Source organism: Vulpes vulpes, chromosome 8, assembly GCF_048418805.1.
Source record: "Vulpes vulpes isolate BD-2025 chromosome 8, VulVul3, whole genome shotgun sequence".
Classification (NCBI taxonomy): Eukaryota; Metazoa; Chordata; class Mammalia; order Carnivora; family Canidae; genus Vulpes; species Vulpes vulpes.
The window spans coordinates 11,261,376-11,283,802 of NC_132787.1; the positions used below are offsets into that span (position 1 = coordinate 11,261,376).

The 22,427-nt window shown below is 36.5% G+C and overlaps 1 protein-coding gene across 50 annotated transcripts in view; it reads right to left on the reverse strand.

Annotated features, from left to right (window-relative positions):
• The window catches only part of PPHLN1 (periphilin 1), a 139,480-nt gene that overhangs the window by 55,183 nt on the left and 61,870 nt on the right, over positions 1 to 22,427 (reverse strand). For 38 of the 50 annotated variants that reach the window (XR_012002894.1, XR_012002892.1, XR_012002890.1 and 35 more), the window contains 3 exons: positions 18,219 to 18,275; positions 15,701 to 15,780; positions 1,076 to 1,192 (listed from right to left, as the gene is read on the reverse strand). Coding sequence is in view for 40 of the 50 variants with exons in the window: in XM_026000136.2 (XP_025855921.1) it covers positions 1,076 to 1,192; positions 15,701 to 15,780; positions 18,219 to 18,275 (254 nt within the window). In the remaining 10 variants the exon portion in view is untranslated. The remainder of the gene's footprint in view (positions 1 to 1,075; positions 1,193 to 15,700; positions 15,781 to 18,218; positions 18,276 to 22,427) is intronic. The other 12 variants (XR_012002889.1, XM_072765551.1, XM_026000140.2 and 9 more) reach the window with 1 other exon arrangement.

Below are 22,427 nucleotides of genomic sequence, written 5' to 3' on the forward strand. Positions count from 1 at the left end.
ATGAGCAGTGTAACATTAGTTATTTTGCAAAGGATTTATGTAGGTAAAGATTTATGTAGGTAAGGATTTATGTAGGTATATATGTTTTGTATCAAATTATAATGCTTAATTCATTTTATCAAAAGGTCTTCTATAAAAGGTATCTTAAAATGTATTGAAAAGCCAGAAATCTTCAAATCTATAATATCCGTCATGGTACAGAGATTTTTTTACATCATACCAAAATAATTCTTTTATAGCCAACTCCTGAATCTAAAAGCTTAATTTTGCCCATGAAGCATTTATATCTCCCTGGTTAGAGATGTTTTAGACTTTTTTTTAAAAAGATTTTATTTATTTATTCATGAAAAACACAGAGAAGCAGAAACATAGGCAGAGGGAGAAGCAGGCTCCCTGAAGACAGGTGATGTGGGACTTGATTCCAGGACCCCAGGATCATGACCTGAGCCAAAGGCAGACACTCAACCACCGAGCTACCCAGGTGCCCAGAGATGTTTTAGATTATACAGAAAAGTTTGAGTTCATCTTCAAATGTTTAGTGCAAAAATTCATAAACAGTATTCTATGGACCCTAAAATGCTCTCTCATCTTTTGGTACTCAAGACTCATCAAATGTCACAGGTAATAACCATGCATCATTTCATTTTGGGAGCAATTTATGATATAACTTGCATAGAATATAACATGCAATATAAATACAGCCCAAGATCCAAGGTATAAATAGATTTTTATTCTGAATTCACTGGTTTATGACCAGCAGCTTAGCATGATTTCTAGAGATACTTTTAACAGTAAAGCGTGTAAAAGAAGGATAAGTGATACATTTTCCTTATACTCCATATTTATCCTATTTTCTCACTTCTAAACTACTGGAGAAATTCAGGTATAGTTCAATTACTGAACTTGAGTCATTCATATTCATACTATTACTCTGTATGGTAAATGATAAAATCCATGAGGCTATTTTCTCCATATATACTTTGAAGTACTAGAGCAAACTAAGTATTTCCCACCCATAACTTAAAATTGAGACAAAACTCTTCATGTAAAACATAAAGAGGAAATTATGCCTTACCTCATACTCAATGTCAGGTAAGTTACTCTCATCTGCTTTCTCTAGCTTTTCAGCGGCCCACTTGCTTGCAGCCTCGGCAAGTTCCTTTTCAGTTAGCCTACTGGGTTTGTCTAACATCTAATAAAAACAAAAGAATAGTTCTATTACAATTCTCAAAAGCACTTAAACTTCCAATACATCAAAAAGTGTATCCTACCTTAACTTAAAATCATGTAATTTCATAGAGATAACAAGTACAGTCTTTATTTGCTTTTTAAAAAATATTCAACATAGAGTTTAAGTAGCAATTCCTTTTGGACATACAGATTAGATCTGACTCCTAATTTCATTTATATAAAACTTCAAAAATTCATCTTAAGGAACCAAAGACACTGACAATTAACTAATATATTAACAGCATTTGAAATATATAGGACATCATACTTATTTCAATGTTGTATCTTTAATTATATTCAATGAAATAAATAATGCCAAAATATCAAAGTAAATTCCTAATGCAATAGAAAAGTCAAATATGTTATTTCCATGATTTGTAATAATGTATATAAATCCTACTCTTTACACAAAATTTTTTTAAATTTTATTTATTTATTCATGGGAGACACAGAGAGAGAGGCAGAGACACAGGCAGAGGGAGAAGCAGGCTCCTCGCAGGGAGCCTGATGTGGGACTGGATCCCAGGACCCCGGGGATCATGACCTGAGCTGAAGGCAGATGCTCAACCACTGAGCCACCCAGACGCCCCTACACAAAATTTATATACTTAAATTTCATCTTTTTGATACTGTTACTGCTTTTCTTCTTCAGTTATATTCAATACTAAACAATGGGGCAGCCCGGGTGGCTCAGTGGTTTAGCGCCACCTTCAGCCCAGAGCCTGATCCTGGAGACCTGGGATGGAGTCCCATGTCGTGCTCCCTGCATGGAGCCTGCTTCTCCCTCTGCCTGTGTCTCTGCCTCTCTCTGTCTCTCATGAATAAATAAATAAAATCTTTAGGAAAAAAAAAACAGTAAATCAATACTAAACAATGTATGGAATTTCAAGTTATAGACAGACCTGGGTTTGAATGCCAGTTTCATCACTTGCTAGGTAGATGATTTTATATGCATAATTCATGACACTGTGAAGCTGTGGTTTTCTTATTTACAAAATGTGGTATTAATAATATTCACTGTTTTATAAAATTTACTTGAAAGTATCTAACACAGTGCTTGGTACTTTAGTTTTCCTTTCTTTACCATATATATATATATATATATATACACATATATATATATATCAGTTATAGTAAAACATTTGAAAAAGATCATTCAGTTCATGAAGTCAATATAAAAATGAAGAAAATTAAAATTTTTTTCTGGATCACACAATTCCTGTAATACTGTTTACAGACCTATGTTACAGAATAAGATGCATAAATTCTAAGCCAAGGGGCAGCTGGGTGGCTCAGTCAGTTAAATGTCTTGACATGGTTGATTTCAGCTCAGGTCATGATTTCAGGGTTTGGAGATGGAGTCCCACACTGGGCTCCACACTCTACCCCTCCCTTGCCTCTCTCCCTCCGTCAAAAAAAAAAAAAAAAATTAAGCTGAAAATTAGAAAAAGTGTTTCCTTGGGCCTATACACAGTAGCTGATTCCATTCTATTTTAGTAGCATATATTTTCATCAACTAGGTCTTTCACCTGTAATTTTGTCTCCATGTCTTCTCTAAAGTAACATCATTAATTCCAAATACACTTCCTCTGGATGATAGTGGCATTAAAAATCTCCACATTAGGGGCACCTGGATGGCACAGTCGGTTGAGTGTCTGACTCTTGGTTTTACCTAGGGTTATCTCTCAGGGTCATGAGATTGAATTCCCTGTGGGGCTCAGCACAGAATCTGCTTGGGATTCTCTCTCCTTCTCCCTCTGTCCCTCCTGCTCATTCTCTCTCTCTCTAAAATAAAATAAATAGATCTTTAAAAAATCTCTACACTAAAACATAATACAATTTATAAAGTGCTTCTATATGCACACCCAAAATGTATGTTAATTAAATGGAATTCCACAAAGGTGGTTAGGGCAGACTTAATTACCCCAACTTATAAACCAAGAAACTAAATGCCCAAAAGCTAGTGATTTGCCCAGTCACTAGTAAATGCTAAGCTGGATCTTATGACAAAGGCCCCTGACCTCCTTCCACAGTTTATTCAACTCACCAAACTTCTGGCTGGACATCCATAATATTTACTAAAGGATAATAACAGTGTATGTACATAGAGTGTTTCCACAGCCACTGAAGAAACCTAAATACGTCACTCCAAAGCCCTACTCACACATAATGTTAAAAAGGTAGAAGTGATACCTCTATTATTACTTAGTAATAAAGTTAAACAAACAAACAGGCACACCTGGGTGGCTCAGTTGGTTAAGCAACTGCCTTTGGATCAGGTCATGATCTTAGGGTCCTGGGACCGAGCCCCATGTCAGGCTCCCTTCTCAGCTGGGAGCCTGCTTCTCCCTCTCTCTCCTTCTGCCCTTCCTCACTAACTGTGGTCAAATAAATAAATAAAATATTTCTTTAAAAAAAAGACTAAGAAGAAAAAAACCACATACACATGAATATATCAAAAAGAAAAAATTTATGCCCCACTTTTTTGGTATCTGTATTGAAGAGAAAGTTATAGAGTAAAAATAAAACAAACATTGTAAGTTCTCTCTAGTAAAGATGGAGCAAAATCTTCTACAATTGAATGCTTTCATTCATCTTTCATTAAATCTGTATACCTGAAAAACTCTCATTTGAAAATGACTTCTAGGGACACCTGGGTGGCTCAGCGGTTGAGCGTTTGCCTTTGGCTCAGGTTGTGATCCCAGGATCCTGGGATTGAGTCCCACATCAGACTCCTTGCAGGGAGCCTGCTTCTCCCTCTTCCTGTGTCTCCCAACTCTCTCTCTGTGTCTCTCATTAATAAATAAATAAAATCTTAAAAAAAATAAGAAATAAATTCTAAAAAATTATTCCTACATGAGGGCAGCTAGAATGTTTAAAAGAAAAAGCTCTCCACCAAATCAGGAAATCTACATAAAAGTGTCCGACAGCTACCATATAACCCTGGGCAAAGAACAGAGGATGTATGTTCTTGGATCATAGGTCTAAAACTCTGAAAGTCTGATTCCATTTTAAGACAAAAATGCAAACATCTACTTTTACTATCAAAAATAGCTAAAATCCACTATGGTTGCTTCCCACTAAATATATTTTAACATGTACAAAGTCCTACGTCATAACTTACATTATAGAAGACATGAATATTTCCTATATCATAGTTTAGCATTCATAGTGAGTTAGATGAGCAATTACTGTTTACTCTTCTTTCATTTTTACCTGACAACAAAAACAAGCCATTCTTTCAGGTGGATAAAAAACCCTTGACAAGGTAAGGCAGGACCAAATTCTAATCAATCTTCTCATACAAAACCAGCATTCTAGAATCTTCAGACTTCTGGGAAAGCTCTAAAGACACAAGTTGTCACAAAGACATCTTTTTCTTTTGTTTTTCCTTTAAGGCAGTGAAGCAGCTGCTCCCTGAATACCAACCAGCATAGACTGTCAGGCGATGTTTACTCTTGCTGAAAAGCCAAGTATACCAAAAATAGAAAGAAAAAAAAAATGAAGGAAGAGAATACAAGTAACAAAGTTACAGAAAGACAATGTGGGTTGGTGAAGAGAATCTCTAACTGCTAAGAGTAGATGGAAATAGCAAATTTTGAGAATTAGAATCATGGATCATCTGTTCAACATATTTGGGATGCTGGAAGGCAGGAATGAAAAGAATGATACAGTGAGAGTACTATGTTCTTGAGAAAATTCTGAGACTTTTTGATAAAATGGAGATATATATATATATATACTTTTTTAAATTACAAAGTAATTACAACCATATCCCTTTTTTGTGGTAGTAACACTTAAGATCTCTTAGCACATTTTAAGTATACAGTGTTTTTTAAAAATATTTTATTTATTCATGAGCGAGAGAGAGAGAGAGAGAGAGAGAGAGGCAGAGACACAGCCCAAGGGAGAAGCAGGCTCCCTGTAGGGAGCCCGATGCAGGACTTGATCCCAGGTCTCCAGGATCACGCCCTGGGCTGAAGGCGGCACTAAACCACTGAGCCACCTGGGCTGCCCTAAGGATACAGTATTATTAACTATAATCACTTACCTGTATATTAGATCCCCAGATTTTATTTATTATATAGATGATAATTTGTACTAACATCTCTTTTCCCTCAACCTCTAGCCCCTAGCTCCTACTGATCACTAATAGTCTGCTTCCATGAATTCAGCTTTTTTAGATTCCACATCTAAGTGAAATTATAGACTACTTAGTCTTTCTCTGGCTTATTAGTATAATGTCCTCGAGGTCCATCCATTTTGTCACAAATGGCAGGATGTCCTTTCTTATAGCTGAATATACTCCATTGTGTATATACACCATATCTTCTGTATTCATTTACATTGCTTTCAGGTCTTTTTTTTGTTTTGTTTTGTTTTTTTGCTTTTTTTTTTGCTTTCAGGTCTTAACTGCGAATAATTTTGCAATGAACAGCACTTGAGATCTTCTTTTCATTACCTTGGGATGTATACTCCAATGTGGGATTTCTGGATCATATGAGTCTTATTTTCATTTTCTTGAGGGACCCCCATACTGTTTTCCATAGTGGCTGCACTAACTTACATTTCTACCAACAGTGCCCAGGGTTTCCTCTCCTCCACACCCTAACACTTGATCTCATCTTTTTGATGACAGCCATTCTAACAGGCGTTGAGATGATATCTCATTGTAGTTTTGATTTTCATTTCCCAGATAATTAGTGATGCTGAGTATCTTTTTGTATACCTGTTAGTCATATGTATGTCTTCTTTGGAAAAAAAACGTCTATTTGGTTCTATTGTTCAATTTTTAATTGGACTGATTTTTTTGGTACCAAGTTGCATAAGTTCTTTATATATTTTAGATATTAACCTCTTATCAGATATATGATTCGCAAATATTTTTTATCATTCCTTAGGGTTGCTTTTTTGTTTTGTTGATGGCTTCCTTTGCTGTGCAGAAGCTTTTTAGTTTGAGTGATTCCACTTATTTTTGTTTTTGCTGCTGAATCCAAAAAACTCATTGCCAAGACTGATGTCAGAGAACTGACCACCTATGTTTTCTTCTAGGTGTTCTATGGTTTTAGTTCTTACCTTCAAGTCTTTAATCCACTTGGAATTGATTTTCATATATGGCATAAAATAGGGGTCCAGTTTCATTATGTTGTATGTAGCTACCCAGTTTTCCCAATGCTATTTATTGAAAAGACTGCCCTTTCCTTACTGTATATTCTTGGCTCCTATATTATAAATTAATTGGCCATATATGCATAGGTTTATTTCTGAGATTTCTATTTTGTTCCATTGATCTATGTGTCTGTTTTTATGCCAAAACTATATAGTTTGAAATCAGGAAGCATTATGCCTCCAGCTTTGTTCTTAAGATTGCTTTGGAAAAAAAAAAGATTGCTTTGGCAATTTGGGGTCTATTATGATTCTATACCCATTTTAGGATTATTTGTTCTAGTTCTGTGAAAAATGCCATTGATTTTTGGGATAAGAATTGCACTGAATCTGTGGATTGCCTTGGGCAGTATGGATATTTAACAATTCTTCCAATCTATGAGCATAGAAAATCCTTCCATTTATTTGTCTTCTTTCTTCTTCAACCTTTTTCATTAATGTTTTAAGTGTAAAGGTGTTTTGTCTCTTTGGTTATATTTATTTCAAGTATTTTCTTTTTGAAGCTACTGTAAATCAAACAGTTTTCTTAACTTCTCTTTTTGATAGTAATTACTGTATAGAAACACAACTGACCTTTGCATATTGATTTTGTATCCCACAACTTTATTGAATTTATGTATTAGTTCTAACAGCTTTTTGGTGGACTCTTTAGGGTTTTCTATATATAATACAATGTCACCAGCAAAAAAAGTCTTACTTCTCCCTTCCCGATTTGGATGCTTTTATTTGTCTTGCCTAACTGTTCTTGCTAGGACTTCCAGTACAATGTTGTTTAAAGGTGACAAGAGTGGACCAGTTGTCTGTTCTTGATTTTACATGAAAAGCTTTCAGCTTTTTATCACTAAGTATGATGTTAATGCTGGGCTTGTCATATCAGCCCTTTATTATGCTGAGGTATATTCCCTCTATACCCAGTTTGTTCGGAGTTGTTTTTTTTTTTTTTTATCATGAATGGACATTAAATTCTGTCAAATACTTTTTTTTTTGCACCTATAGAGAAAATCATATATTTTATCCTTCATTCTGTGATACGATATATTAGATCAACTGATCTGTGGGTACTGAACAATCCTTGCATCCCTGGCATAAATCTCAAGTGATTATGGTGTGTGATCCTTTTAATGTGCTGTTGAATTTGGTTTGCTAATATTTTATTGAAGATTTCCACATCTATATTTATCAGAGGTATTGCCATATAATTTTCTTTTCTGGTAGTGCTCGTGTCTGGTAATGCTGACCTCAAAATGAGCCTGGAAGTATTCCCTTTTCTGTTGTTTTTTTGTTTGTTTGTTTTTTGTTTGTTTTTTTTGGAAGAATTTAAGAAGCATTGGATTAGTACTTTTTAAATATTTGGAAGAATTTACCAGTGAAATAATATGAGAAAATTATTTAACTTCTAAGTCTTTTCTATAAAATGGAGATACTTACATATTGGATTTCTGAATGAGTAAGAAAAAAGTACTTAATATAGTAACTAGAATGAGGTAGTTACATAATAAATATTAGGTCGCTATGACATTACCCACCCCTCCCAAAATAAAAGCACACTCTTGTCAAATATGTCCCATATGAATATTCATTATTCCCACTTTGGTATGGTCAAGATGAGCAGTGCCTGCAGTTAAGTACCAATTTTAGCATAACCTATGGAAAAAATTATATGAGCAAACTGCTCATTTTTCTGGTAGCTACTTTCAAGTTGTGGTTACTTAAGATTCAAGTTTTTTTTTTTTAAGTTTTTTTTTTTATTTTTTATTTATTTATGATAGTCACAGAGAGAGAGAGAGAGAGAGGCAGACACAGGGAGAGGGAGAAGCAGGCTCCATGCACCGGGAGCCCGACGTGGGACTCGATCCCAGGTCTCCGGGATCGCGCCCTGGGCCAAAGGCAGGCGCTAAACCACTGCGCCACCCAGGGATCCTTGTTTTGTTTTTTATTTTATTTTCCTTCTATATGTCTACTTGACCCTCAAATAACAGGTTTCAACTGTATGGGTACACTTACATGCGGATTTTTTACAGTTCATTACTATAAATGTATTTTTCTTTCTTATGGTTTTTAAAAAGATTATGTACTTATTTATTTATTTGAGAGAGAGTGAGAGACAGCAGGAGCAGGGGGAGGAGCAGTGGGAGAGGAAGAAGCATTTTCCCCACTGAGCTGGGACCCGATGCAGGACTTGATCCAACGACACTAGGATCATACCTGAGTGAAAGGCAGACACTTAACTAAGCCACTCAGTACTTACGTTTAGGGGGAGTCAAAATTTACTTATGAATTTTTGACTGCATGGGAGGTAAGTACACCAAACCCCTATGTTATTCAAGGGTTAACTGTATGTTTTTTTTACTACCATCTTTATTTTTTAAATTCAATTAACATAGTTTCAGATGTAGAATTTAGTGATTCATCAGTCCTATATAATATCCAGTTCTCACCACATCATGTGTCCTCCTTTACATTCATCATGCAGTTACCCCATTCTCCTACTGCCCCTCCCTCCAGAAATTCTCAGTTTGTTTACCATGATTAGGAGTCTCTTATGGTTTGTCCCCCCTCTCTGTTTTTGTCTTTAATTTTTCCCTCTTCCTTTATGATCTTCTATTTTGTTTCTTTAATTCCACATAAGGGAGATCATATAATTGTTTTTCTCTGATTGACTTATTTTGCTTAGCATAATACCCTCTAGTTCCATCTACATCATTGCAATTGGCAAGATTTCATTCTTTTTGATGGCTGAGTAATACTCCATTGTATGTATATATGCATGCATGTGTATGTACACACAGACACACACACACACCCCAAATCTTCTTTATTCATTCATCTGTCTATGGACACCTGGGCTTTCTTATTTCCATATTTTGGCTATTGTGGATATTGCTGCTATAAAACTGGGGTGCATGTGCCCCTTGGATCACTACATTTCTATCTTTGGGGTAGTTCAACTGGTAGTTGAACTGGTAGTTCAATCCAGTAGTTCAACTGCTGGGTCATAGAGTAGCTCTATTTCAACTTTCGGAGGAACCTCCATACTGTTTTCAAGAGTGGCTGCACCAGTTTGCATTTCCACCAACAGAGTAAGAGGGTTCCCCTTCCTCCACATCCACCCCAACATCTGTCGTTTCCTGACTTGTTAATTTTCACCATTCTGACCGGTGTGAGGTGGCATCTCATTGTGGTTTTTATTTTTATTTCCCTAATGCTGAGTGATATTGAGTATTTTTTTCATGTGTCTCTTGGCCATTTATATGCCTTCTTTGGAGAAATGTCTGTTTATGTTTTATGCCCATTTCTTGATTGGATTATTTTTTCTTTGGGTGTTGAGTTTATAAGTTCTTTATAGTTTTTGGATACTAGCCGTTTATCTGATAAGACATTTGCAAATATCTCCTCCCATTCTGTCAGTTGTCTTTGGTTTTGTCAACTGTTTCCTTTGCTGTGCAAAAGCTTTTTATCTTCATGAAGTCCCAATGTTTCATTTTTGCCTTTGTTTCCCTTGCCTTTGGAGACATGTCTACCAAGAAGTCACTGTAGCCGAGGTCAAAGAGGTTGCTGCCTGGGATCTCCTCTAAGATTTTGATGGACTCTTGTCTCACATTTAGGTCTGTCAACTTTTTGAGTTTATTTTTGTGTATGGTATAAGGGAATGGTCCAGTTTCGTTCTTCTGTATTTGGCTGTCCAGTCTTTTTTCCATTGGATATTCTTTCCTGATTTGTCAAAGATTAGTCAACTGCAGAGTTGAGGGTCCATTTCTGGGTTCTACTCTGTTCCACTGATCCATATGTCTGTGTTTGTGCCAGTATCATACTGCCTTGATGATTATAGCTTTGTAATAGAGCTTGAAGTCCGGGATTGTGATGCCACCAGCTTTGGTTTTCTTTTTCAACATTCCTTTGGCTATTTGGGGACTTTTCTTGTTCCATACAAATTTTAGGATTATCTGTTCCAGCTCTGTGAAAAAATTTGATGGTATTTTGATAGGGATTACACTGAATATATAGACTGCTCTAGGTAGCATAGATATTTTAACAATATTTGTTCTTCAACCAAGGAGCATGGGATGCTTTTTCCATTTCTTTGTGTCTTCCTCAATTTTTTTCATGAGTGTTCTACAGTTTTCTGAGTACAGATCATTTGCCTCTTTAGATTTATTCCTAGGTATCTTATGGTTTGGGGCTCAATTGGAAATGGGGTCAACTCTTTAATTTCTCTTTCTTCTGTCTCATTGTGAATGTATAGGAATGCAAACTGATTTCTGTGCATTGATTTTTGTATCTTGCCACATTGTTGCTGAATTCCTATATGAGTTCCAGCAATTTTGGGGTGCAGTGGTTTGGGTTTTCCCCATAGAGTATCATGTCATCTGTGAAGAGTGATTGTCTGACTTCTTCCTTGCTGATTTGGATGCCTTTTATTTTTGTTATCTAATTGCTAAGGCTAGGACTTCTAATACTATGTTGAACAGCCCAGTGGGGATAGTGGACATCCCCGCCGTGTTCCTGACCTTAGACGTAAGCTCTCAGTAATTTTCCCCATTGAGGATGATATTCACTGTGGGCTTTCTGTATATGGCTTTTATGATATTGAGATATGTTCCCTCTATCCCTACACTGTGAAGTTTTAATCAAGAAAGGATGATGTACCTTGTCAGGTGCTTTTTCTGTATCCATTGAGAGTATCATATGGTTCATATCCTTTCTTTTATTAATGTATCGTATCACATTGATTGATTTGCAGATGTTGAACCACTTTTGCAGTCCAGAAATAAATCCCATGTGGCCATAGTGAACAATCCTTTTAATGTACTGTTGGATTCTATTGGCTAGTATCTTGGTAAAAATTTTGCCATGCATGTTCGTAAGAGATACTGTCTTGTATTTCTTTTTGGTGGAGTCTTTGTCTGGTTTGGGGATCAAAGTAATGCTGGCATCTTGAACAAGTTTGGAAGTTTTCCTTCTTTTTCTGTTTTTTTGAAATGGCTTCAGAAGAATAGGTATTAATTCTTCTTTAAATGTTTGGTAGAATTCTCCTGGGAAGCCATATGGCCCTGGACTCTTCTTTATTGGGAGATTTTTGATAACTGCTTCAATTTCCTTGCTGGTTATAGGTCTGTTCAGGTTTTCTATTACTTCCTGTTACAGTTTTGGTAATTTATACATCTCTAGGAATGCATCCATTTCTTCCAGATTGCCTAATTTGTTAGCATATAGTTACTCATAATACATCCTTATAATTGCTTGTGATTTCTCCTCTCATTTATGGTTTTATTTATTTGGCTCCTTTCCCTTTTCTTTTTGTTAAGTCTGGCTAGGGGTTTATCAGTTTCATCAATTCTTTCCAAGAACCAGCTCTTAGTTTTGTTGATCTGCTCTACTGTTTTTGTTTGTTTGTGTATCGTTTACTTCTGCTCTAATCTTTATTATTTCCCTTCTTCTGCTGGCATAGACATTATTGGCTATTCCTTTTCCAGCTCCTTTAGGTGTCAGGTTAGGTTGTATATTTGAGGCTTCTTTTTTTTTTTTTTTTTTAAAGACTTTATTTATTTATTCATGAGGAGGCAGAGACACAGGCAGAGGGAGAAGCAGGCTCTCTGTGGGGAACCTGATGTGGGACTCAATCCCAGGACTCCGGAATCATGCCCTAAGCCGAAGGCAGACATTCAACCACTGAGCTACCCAGACGTCCTGAGACATCTTGCTTCTTGAGGTAGGTGTTTATTATAGTATATTTCCTTTTTAGGACCACTTTTGCTGTATCCCAAAGGTTTTGAACAGTTATGTTTTCATTTTCATTTGTTTCCATGAATTTTTAAATTTTTCCTTTAATTTCCTAGTTGGCACATTAATTCTTCAGTAGGATGCTCTTTAGCCTCTGTGTATTTGAGTTCTTTCCAAATTTCCTTTTGTGATTGAGTTCAAGTTTCAAAGCATTGTGGTCTGAATATATACAGGGAATGATCCTAACTCTTTTGGTACCAGTTGAGACCTAATTTGTGATCCCATATATGATCTATTCTAGAGAATGTTCCATGTGCACTCAAGAAGAATGTGTATTCTGCTGCTTTAGGATGGAATGCTCTGAATATATCTGTGAAGTCCATCTGGTCCCGTGTATCATGCAAAGCCCTTGTTTCCCTGTTGATCTGCTTAGACGATCTCTCCATTGCAGTGAGTGAGGTGTTAAGTCCTCTACTATTATTGTATTATTTTCAATGTGTTTCCTCAATTTTGTCATTAATGTGTTTATATAATTGGACGCTTCCATGTTGGAATAAATATTGAGAATTGCTAAGGAGACTATCCAACAATAAGATCTAAGTATGACATAGTGTACTTCTTCATCTCTCGTTATAGTCTTTGATTTAAAATCTAATTTGTCTGATATAAGGATTATTACCCCAATTTTCTTTTGATGTCCATTAGCATGATAAATGGTTTTCCACCCCCTCATTTATGAACTGGAGGTGTCTTTAGGTCTAAAATGAGTCTCTTGCAGATAGCATATTCATGGGTCTTGCTTTTTAATCCAAACTGATACCCTGTGTCTTTTGATTGGAGCATTTAGCCTATTTACATTCAGAGTAACTACTGAAAGATATGAATTTAGTGCCACTGTATTACCTGTAAAGTCACTGTTTCTATATATTGTTTCTCTTCCTTTCTGGTCTGTTACTTTTAGTTTCTGTTTGTTCCGGAAGCTTTTTATATTTGCTTCTATATTTAATTACTATCTTGTTGGATAAAGTATTCTCGGCTGCATGTTTTTCTCACTTAACACCCTGAACATATTATGTCAGTCCTTTCTGGCCTTCCAGGTCTCTGTGGATAAGCTGCTGCCAATCTAATGTTTCTACTCTTATAGGTAATGGACCTCTTGCTCCAAGCTGCTTTTAGGATTTTCTCTTTGAGATTTACAAGTTTCACTATTATATGTCAAAATATTGACCTATTTTTACTGATTTTGAGGGTGGAGTTCTCTGGGCCTCCTGGAATTGAATGCCTGGTTCCTTCCCCAGATTAGGAAGTTCTCAGCTATAATTTGTTCTAATATACCTTTTGTGCCCTGCCTTTCATCTTCTTCTGGGATCCCAATTATGTTTTGCTGTATAGTATCACTTATCTCTCAAATTCTCTCCTGGTGATCCAGTAGCTGTTTATCTTTCTTTCTCTCAGCTTCCTTATTCTCCAACATTTTGTCTTCTATATCACTAAGTCTCTCTTTTGCCTCCTTTATCCTAGCAGTTAGAGTCTCCATTTTTGATTGCAGCATTAACAGCCTTTTTGATTTCTACTTAATTCAACTTCAGTTCTTTTGTTTCTTCAGAAAGAGATTCCCTAGTGCCTTCTATGCTCTTTCCAAGCCCAGGTAGTATCTTTATAATTGTTATTCTGAACTTTAGTTCTGATATCTTATTTATGTCTATACTGATTAGGTACCTAGAAGTCAGTACTGCCTCATGTTCTCTTTTTATGAGGGGAGTTTTTTTTGTCTTGTCATTCTGTTCAGAAAAGAATACATAAACGAGAGAATAATACACTAAAATGGCAAAATCCACCCCAGAGAAATATATAGTAAACAGTTCAGAAGACACCTGAACTGAAACAAAAAAAACTTTTTTTTAAAGAGGCAGAGGGAATATAATCAGGTGAAGAGAACAGAGCAATATACTAGATCCTGGATGTATTTTGGTCTGTTTGTTAGAAGAAACTGTATCCCAAAATTGCAAAGAAAGAAAAATTTATGTATTTACAAAAATAAAATTAATACAATGAAAGAATAGACTGTAACTGTAAAAATGAAAATTAAAAGACAAAAAAATATAAGGAATATAAACAGGTGAAGAGAATAGAGCCATACACTAGAGCCTGGGTGTATTTTGGTCTGTAGAAAAAATTACAGAAGAAACTACATTCCAAAATTGTGAAGAAACACATATATAACATATATATGTATATGTATATATGTTTTTGTCTATATACGTATATAAAATAAAAAATTGGTTGAAAAAAGAAAAACAAAATTAAAATTGAAAGACTAAAGAATCGTGGTGAAAAAAACATGAATTCTGTATGCTATTTTCCCTTAGCACTGGAGTTTTGCACTTCTGTGTGATCTGTAAACTTGGTCTTAGCCTATGTTCTTGTTGATCTTCTCAGGGAGGGACCTGTTGCCCTGATTACCAGGTGTCTTTGCCCCAGGCTGAGCAGCACCACCCATTCCAGGGGGCCAGGCACCCTCAGGGGAAAAATGTCAATCCCTCCTATCTCCCTGGTCTCTGTCCACACTGCTCACCCAGCCTATGACGGAGCATTTCCATCTCAGGCATGCAACCCTGTTTCAATTCCCCAAACCCTGCAGATTCCTGCAGTGTGCTCCCCCACCATTCTTCCCAGGGAAGGAAGGGGAGTCTCGATGGTTCTGTCAGCTGTGGGGGCTCTGCTCAGAGAACAGTCGCACCAACTGTGCCCTGGTTTGAGGTTTATGGCAATCCCGCACTTAGAGCCCACTCCTGGGCTCTCTGATTGCAAGCTGGCTTTCCTGAATGACTGGGAGTCCTCAGACAACCCCAATCTTCTTGTGACCCTGAGGAACCTGAGACCACACTGTTCCACCTAGGATTACGCCCCAGCTTCACCACCTGAGCGCCTTTCAGGCAGCACTGGAACAGACTTCTAGAAGTTCTGATTTTGCACTTAGCTGCTATATCACTTTCTGGTGGCAGCTTAAGGAGGCTCCCTCCCTCCACAGTCTATCTTCCCATATATAGCCTCAGATTCACTTCTCTGCACCCGGGAAAGTGGTTGCTTTTCTAAAAGCTAGTCTTTTCTTAGATCTCCAGTTGAGTTTACAGGTGTTCAGAATAATCTAATAGCTATCTAGCTCAATTCCTGGAAACAGGCAAAACGTGGGTCTCTTATTCCTCTGCCACCTTCAACTTTTCCCCCAGTTTTTTTTTTTTCAAAGATTTATTTATTTATCTGAGAGAGACAGAAAAAGAACACAAGCATGAGTAGGGGGAGGGGGAGAGGGAGCGAATCTTCAAGTAGACTTCCCACTGAGCACAGACCCTGCCCCCCTACTTGGGGCTCAATCCCACAACTCAAGAGATCATGACCTGAGCCAAAACAAAGAGTTGGACACTTCACCAACTAAGTCACCCAGGCACCACACGACTTAAGTTTTAAATGTAGCAAATTATCCTCAAGGTTTGACAGTAAAGAATAACAGCAGCTGTACCACACAATCCATCTCATTTACTATATGATTCCTCTTTAAATTGATTTTAAAGATGTAACAAACCTTTGATGAAGGTACTGCTGAAGAACTTGAGGGTGAAGTGTCTCTTGATGTTTTCAAAGATTGAACAGGTCTCTCCTTACCTATACAACAAAATATAAAATGCAGTTTTGTGTCTCATTTGTTTTTAATTAGAATGATTTTGTAATCAAATAAATGAGGAGGGGGTGTCATATACTTAAATTTTAGTACTGAAGTCTTCATTACATTATTAAATTAAAACCATTAATATCTAAATCTACCTCTCTCTCTTTCTCAGAGGCAGGGTACCATGAAAAATTTCAAATAATCTAGAACCAATGGACATCATATATGGTAATCTAGGCCATATTAATGCCAGTTAGCAAACACAGAATCACTAAGATCTCAAGAACGGGAAAAGATTAAAATCATAAATGCTTCCTCCTCCAAGTTCCTAAAATCTAACTTTTAATATGTCACAATAAAAATTCAAAAGCAGTTATTATATAAATGCCACAAAAAAGAGCTAGCTAATGATACGATAGCTCAAAGTGAGGGGCATATAGAAAATCTAGCAGATATTCCGGAAATATTTAGTTTAAAAAATAAAAATAAAAACTAGTAAACTATAATTTAGAGTGCTAACCCAATGCCTGGTATGAATACCCAAATATTTCTTAAATGTTTAAAAATAAAACTGTGTGAAACAGTCACTAACCTTTATCTTCAGTCACTACAGACATTAACGTAGTGCTCTAGTATATCACTGTTTTTATATAAACTTAAGCCAGAAAAATAGATTTAAACATTAGTCAGTTCAACAACAGAAAATTGTTTTAAATATAATCATAAAAATAACTGTGAGCTGTTACTGATAGGAAAACATTTCATTTAATTATCTGTGTCAAATATAACATAAATCCTCTGCTCTTAATTGCTTAAAAATAGCTGACAAAATTATAATCACAGAGAAAAGGAGAAGGTGGCACCAAGTTTGGATTTACACAAACTGGTCAAGCTAGCCAGTAGGTTATGGCCAAGAAAGCAGTCAAGGGCAAAAGCAGAGACAAAACAACCTTGAAACTGAGGCAAAGCCAGCTTCAGTCAAAAAGCCTCTTAAGCTCTCCCTGATCTGGTCAAGATTGCTAAGTAGGAGCCTAGAGGCTAAAGGCTTCTGAGCACATAGGGCAGAGTGAATAACAGCTCTTTCCAATGTCCTGCAGACCTGCAAAGTCTTTCGGCAGACACTACCCTCACCTCTCCAGGGACATCTGGCAATGTGTGAAGATATTTTTTCATTGCCCCAAGTGGAAGAGTGCCATTGGCACATTCTAAGCAGAGGCTAGGAATGCTGCTAAAACACCCTACAAATGCACAGGGCAGTCTCCCACAAGGAATTATCCAACCTCAAATGTCAATAGTACCAAGGTTGAGAACTCCTGCTCTAGGCACAGAATTCTACCTCTGAAACGCCAACAGTCTCACAGAAGACATAACCCTAGAATCTTTTAACTTGTGACATTAAAAGGCTTTCACACTAAGTTTAAAAGTTTTTCTTATGGCCCTTAAAAATCAAAAGTAAGATACCAACCGTCACTACATCCCCAAATGACTAAGAACACGGTTTATGTTATGTAGTCACTCCTACTGTATTTCCATTACCCATGGCAAATTCCACATTATACTGTGACAGCGTCAGTCTACTCCACTGCACCAAAAGCTCCTAGAGGTGCAAGTATCATACCTTATATCTAAATACCCAGGGTCTACCTAGTTCAAGTCCTTTAAAAAACGCAGAAGTACTCAGAAATTAGGTGAAAAGATAAATTGTTCTTCTACCCTTAGGACACAGTAACTTCTCCATTCTATTCAGATAAGCAATTCCTTGAAAGAAGGTGAGGAGCTCAACCAATCAGCACAGCAAACTATGCTAATTAAAGGCATAATTATAGGCTCAATTCTGACACATAGCGACTAGACACAGAACAAGCAGCTGTTAATCTCTTACTTAGCAAAATCTTACAAACACATCAGCACTATAGGTATGTCAAATATAGTATCAAGTGTAGTCTTAGGATCTTTCCTGATTTCAGCTGCCAGGGGCTAATTTAAGCAGATTTCTCAGTGCGCAGAAGCAAAGAAATACTGAAGGGTAGAGCAGGTGGTATGTCATATATCCACATATATTCATATATACCTGTTGCATGAAGGGCAGGGATAGGCAAGAAGCAAAGGATAAAGAAAAAGGATGCTACAGATGGCAGCGTAAAGAGCACAGAAAGGGTAAAAAGAAATCCCTGATCCTACTGTTGTCAGGTCCTATCTGTCAATGATTTGTTTGTTCTACGAATCTCAACTCCTTTGAGGTGGCTATTCCGGACCAGACAACCAACTCACATTTACCCTCCAAATCCTACTCCTTGTATCTACTACAATTAAACTCTGGTTCCAACTAAAGACTAATGGAGCAGTTATACACTTTTCCCATTTCTGTAACTTCTATCAATTCAAGTCCCCCACCCCTTCACAATCCCAAATCAAAAGCTAGCTCAAAACTCACCTCTTTCTGGATTTCCTTCATTCTGCCGTTTGTAGGAGGTACCAGCACGGATGGACTCTAGGGAAAGGTGGGCAAGGAGGAATTAACAGCAGCACCTCTGTGCCCAGGAGTGACAAGAGAAGAACCCAGAAGCAGGAGTGATGAGAACAGAAACTTCTGAGCATTTGCTGGTGACCCTAAACTCTTTTCTACCTTGCCTTCAAATTGGGATGCCTGAACAACTGCCACTGAGAAGTAACAGAACATGAGAAAATTTCTGTCTTTAAGATTAGAAGCTAATTGGGTCTGACAACAATGAAATGTTAAGATTAGGCTAACCATGAATAGCATGAGCAGAAAGGAATGAGAAAAGGATCATATGATAAGACACCAAAAGTTGAAGATAAGGATCAGGTCTTATTCATCACTTTAAGCATCTACTCCAATCTCCATGAAGTAGGCAAAGGATTGGCTCAAGAATCTCACACATACACACACACACACACACACACACACACACAAAATCAAGAGAGAACAGTGAATCACCACTAGAAATCACAAAGAATATTGGAAAAATTTTCACAGTATATCATATCCGTTCCCTAGGCTTACAGTAGCTATCTGCAAGTAGTCATTCCGACTTGCTCACAAAAGTAGCCCATTACTAAATCTTGCTAGTTCTTTTTATACACTCTCCCACACGTGGATTTTCTTCATAACAAATCCACAGCTATGGTCTTGCTAGAATCCCTGTCTCTTATTTAGAATCTTGTAAATATTTTGTTAGCTTCCTTACCTGCAAACTCTTAGTGATGCAGGTGTAATTAACTTAAGTAGTCTAAATATACTGATATCTTTCTAATAAGATAAAAACTCTTTAACACTTCAAATTCTTCTATTTTAGATCCCAAATGGCCAATGTTACTTTATTTTTCCCCCTGAGAATTGTTTTGGCTCCCTGAATTAGAAAGAAATGTATTTGAAGAAATATGCAAATATTACCATGCTACTTCTGCAAGAATGCCATTCAAGATGCAATATCCTTGTCCCCTTGGTCACTGGTCTCTGTGTTATCAGGAAAATTTTTGTTCCTCCTGAGCATCTGATTTATCTTTATCTATTACTGAACACTTCTTAGCCAAATCCTTATTGATGTCAGCAACTGTTCCGAGCTTTCACACTGGCATTTATTCCTACTTTTATTTTCATGTTTCTTTTACAAAAAATTCTTCACCCATCTACTTGATCTTGTTTTATTACGTGTTTATTTTGTAACTTGTCTCCCATTCTTTATAGATCAAGAGATGAGAACACTGATATTTTCCAAGAGTGTCTGGAGTCTGGGGAGGGCTCAAACTATTGACAAGAGTAGCGTGTCCATATCTCTTCCCAACTGCAAGTTCAGTGACTCCACATCAGTAACCTGAGGTCAGTCATTATGGCAGTATTCACTCCACGGCAAATCACTCATGCTGTTCCCCTAAAGAGGCAGTTTACCAACACACCACTGGTGCTGTGTTTATTGATTTCAATACCAAATTTCATGGACACTGCAGGAATTACCACATTTAACTACAGATTCCCCCTATCTATTAAAAAACAGGTCTGGGCTATTTAATTAATATCCCAACAGACCAGTAAAACCACCCAGCTGAACCCAGGTCAAATTGCAGATTCATAATTGTTTATATTTGCCCACTAAGTTCTAGGGTGTTTTCATTTTCTAACAAGAGATAATGGAAATAATCCTACTGTGCTTAAGCTCTTCATCTCAGAGTTTCCAATGATCTGTTTATATTAAAACTAAAGGTTTTTCTTCTTGTCCTCTATTATAGCATTTTAATGATTTAAAAATAAAGGAGAACCTGGTTGGCTTAGTCTGTAGAGCATACAACTCTTAATCTTGGGGTCACAAGGTCAAGCCTCACTTTGGGCATAGATTACTTAAAAAAATTTAATAAAGCTTAACATTTTACCATTGGGCTTTCATGACTTTGTAGTTCTTTGTCCTCCTACATGTTCCTAACTACACCTTTCTCTTTCTTCCTTGTTGATTACTGTTTCCTAAATGTGAATGTGTTTCTCGTTTTTAACTTCACTTGCTATTCTTACATGGCTCCAGCCAACACTATGAATACAAATGTCTCTTAAATCCACTTCTTTCCTCATACCTTTATATTTTTAACTGACAGGATGCTATTCCTTAGCTAATTAGCCATTACTTCAAATTCACCTCACATGCATTCTTTCTAAGCTGACACTAACTCCCTGCTTGAGAGCAGGACAAAAGGGCTCAACATCTTTGCTGCAATGTGCTAAAGAAAATGAACTCCAAATCAGGATGAAAGAAAGAAACCAGGAAAGGAAAATTCTGAAGGTGGCAGTACAAAAATTGAAATCCAAGTCAATGTACTAGTGGGTAAAAGAATAAATGGGGAGGAAGATGATGAAGAGGAACAATAGTTCCATAAATTAGTAAAAAAATTCTTCCCATAGAGGTGAAATCAAAGCAGGAAAAGCAACTTAATATTCCAATGAACATTCAGAAGTACTGTAAGAATTTAACAATATTTGGTGACTCTTTGAATAGAAGAGCTGATATGAATATCAACAATATTTGATGACTCTGAATAAAATAAGATTTCAGAAATATGCCTTCTTCCTGAAAATTCTTGTTTTCCTGATGAAAGTAATGATGAAAAGAAGTAAATTAATCCAAGCCTATTAAATGTTATAATTATTGATAACTCATATAAGAACAAAGGATGCTAATAGAAAAAATATTAAAAATCATCATTAGAGATAAGTAAGTTAGGGACTGTGTCTTGCAAACTTTCAATTTTTAGTACAGTGCCTAACATACAGGAAGAAAAATATTTTTGAATGAAAATCTGATCAGTAAACAAACTTTACAGCACAGGTAAGACATTCACATCTCCTGTGATACGCTGAAGCTTTGAAAGAGAAAGTAAAATCTAACAAATGAAGATGTGGTGGCTAACAGATGCTAAGGAAAAGATTTATTTTTCTGGATCATGGATAAAGATATGCAACTTTGGGGCTCTTGGTTTTAGGAAGAACATGATTTCCCAGAGACCTACTGGTCAAAAAGGTAGGAAAGAAAACGGAAAGGACACAGGAGAAATGCTCTTGTGGGATAGACACTAAAAAAACAACAGAAAAAAGAAACCAGATAAAGGGGTAGAGAAAGCTTGTGCCACCTCTGCTTCCTCAAAACAATCATCTTCAGGAGGTTAGAGATGTAACAAGTTGAAGTAAAGATGTATTAACTATGAATATTTGGGAGTGAACCTCCAAATAGAACTCTCCTTTTAATATATCAGGCTAAAAACCACATGGGCTTGCTGCTTTTAAAAAAATATAAATAAAACATTATACTAACTGTATATATTCTGAATGTGTGGCACTGACAGATCATATAAGCCCTTAAACGGGGATGCTATAAATGCCTATACATATGGAAACATCATTAATTGATTATTGCTTTAGAACTTCAATCATTCTGATACTAGAAAAGCTCTAACTGTACTCCTAGGATCCACTTAGGAAACTCATAGCCAAAGTTCTCTTGTGAGTAAACAAGAGATTCTCAAATAGGAACAATATATTGTAGAATCAAATTCAACAGCACATTATACTGGATCAATTAAAGTCCAAGATCTTCTAGGAAAATACTAAATTATAGTTCCAGATCTCCTTACAGGATATAGCTCATCCCAATAATCCTTCTCCATTTACATCTTCCACCAACTTCTGCTCACCCTTCAGATGTCAACCTACCATATCTATTCCTATGAACATTGGTTTGTCTCCCTAACCAGATCATAGACTCAGAGGGCAAAAACTGGATCTACCTTGCTTGGCAAACCATTTATGTGAAACATATCTGATGAATAAAAGACCATATGAGTATGCGGAACACAAATACGGTGACTTTCCAACCAAGAAACACGATGATATTCAGTCACCAGGAAAATGGGTTTATCCTCCCTTTCTACTGCCTAAAATATACACGATCTGACTTCTATTACCATTGCCATTCTAAACCTGCACCAAAGAAGCCTTCTTTTTAAAAGTAGAATTAAACCTCTAAATTTATTGGAATTTCAGCTCTTATCCAAAAAGTCATGTGGACTTCCAAATATATTCACAGTCAAAGGTCTTAAGACATGTCTCTTTTCCCACTACACTGAAATACAATAATGGAGT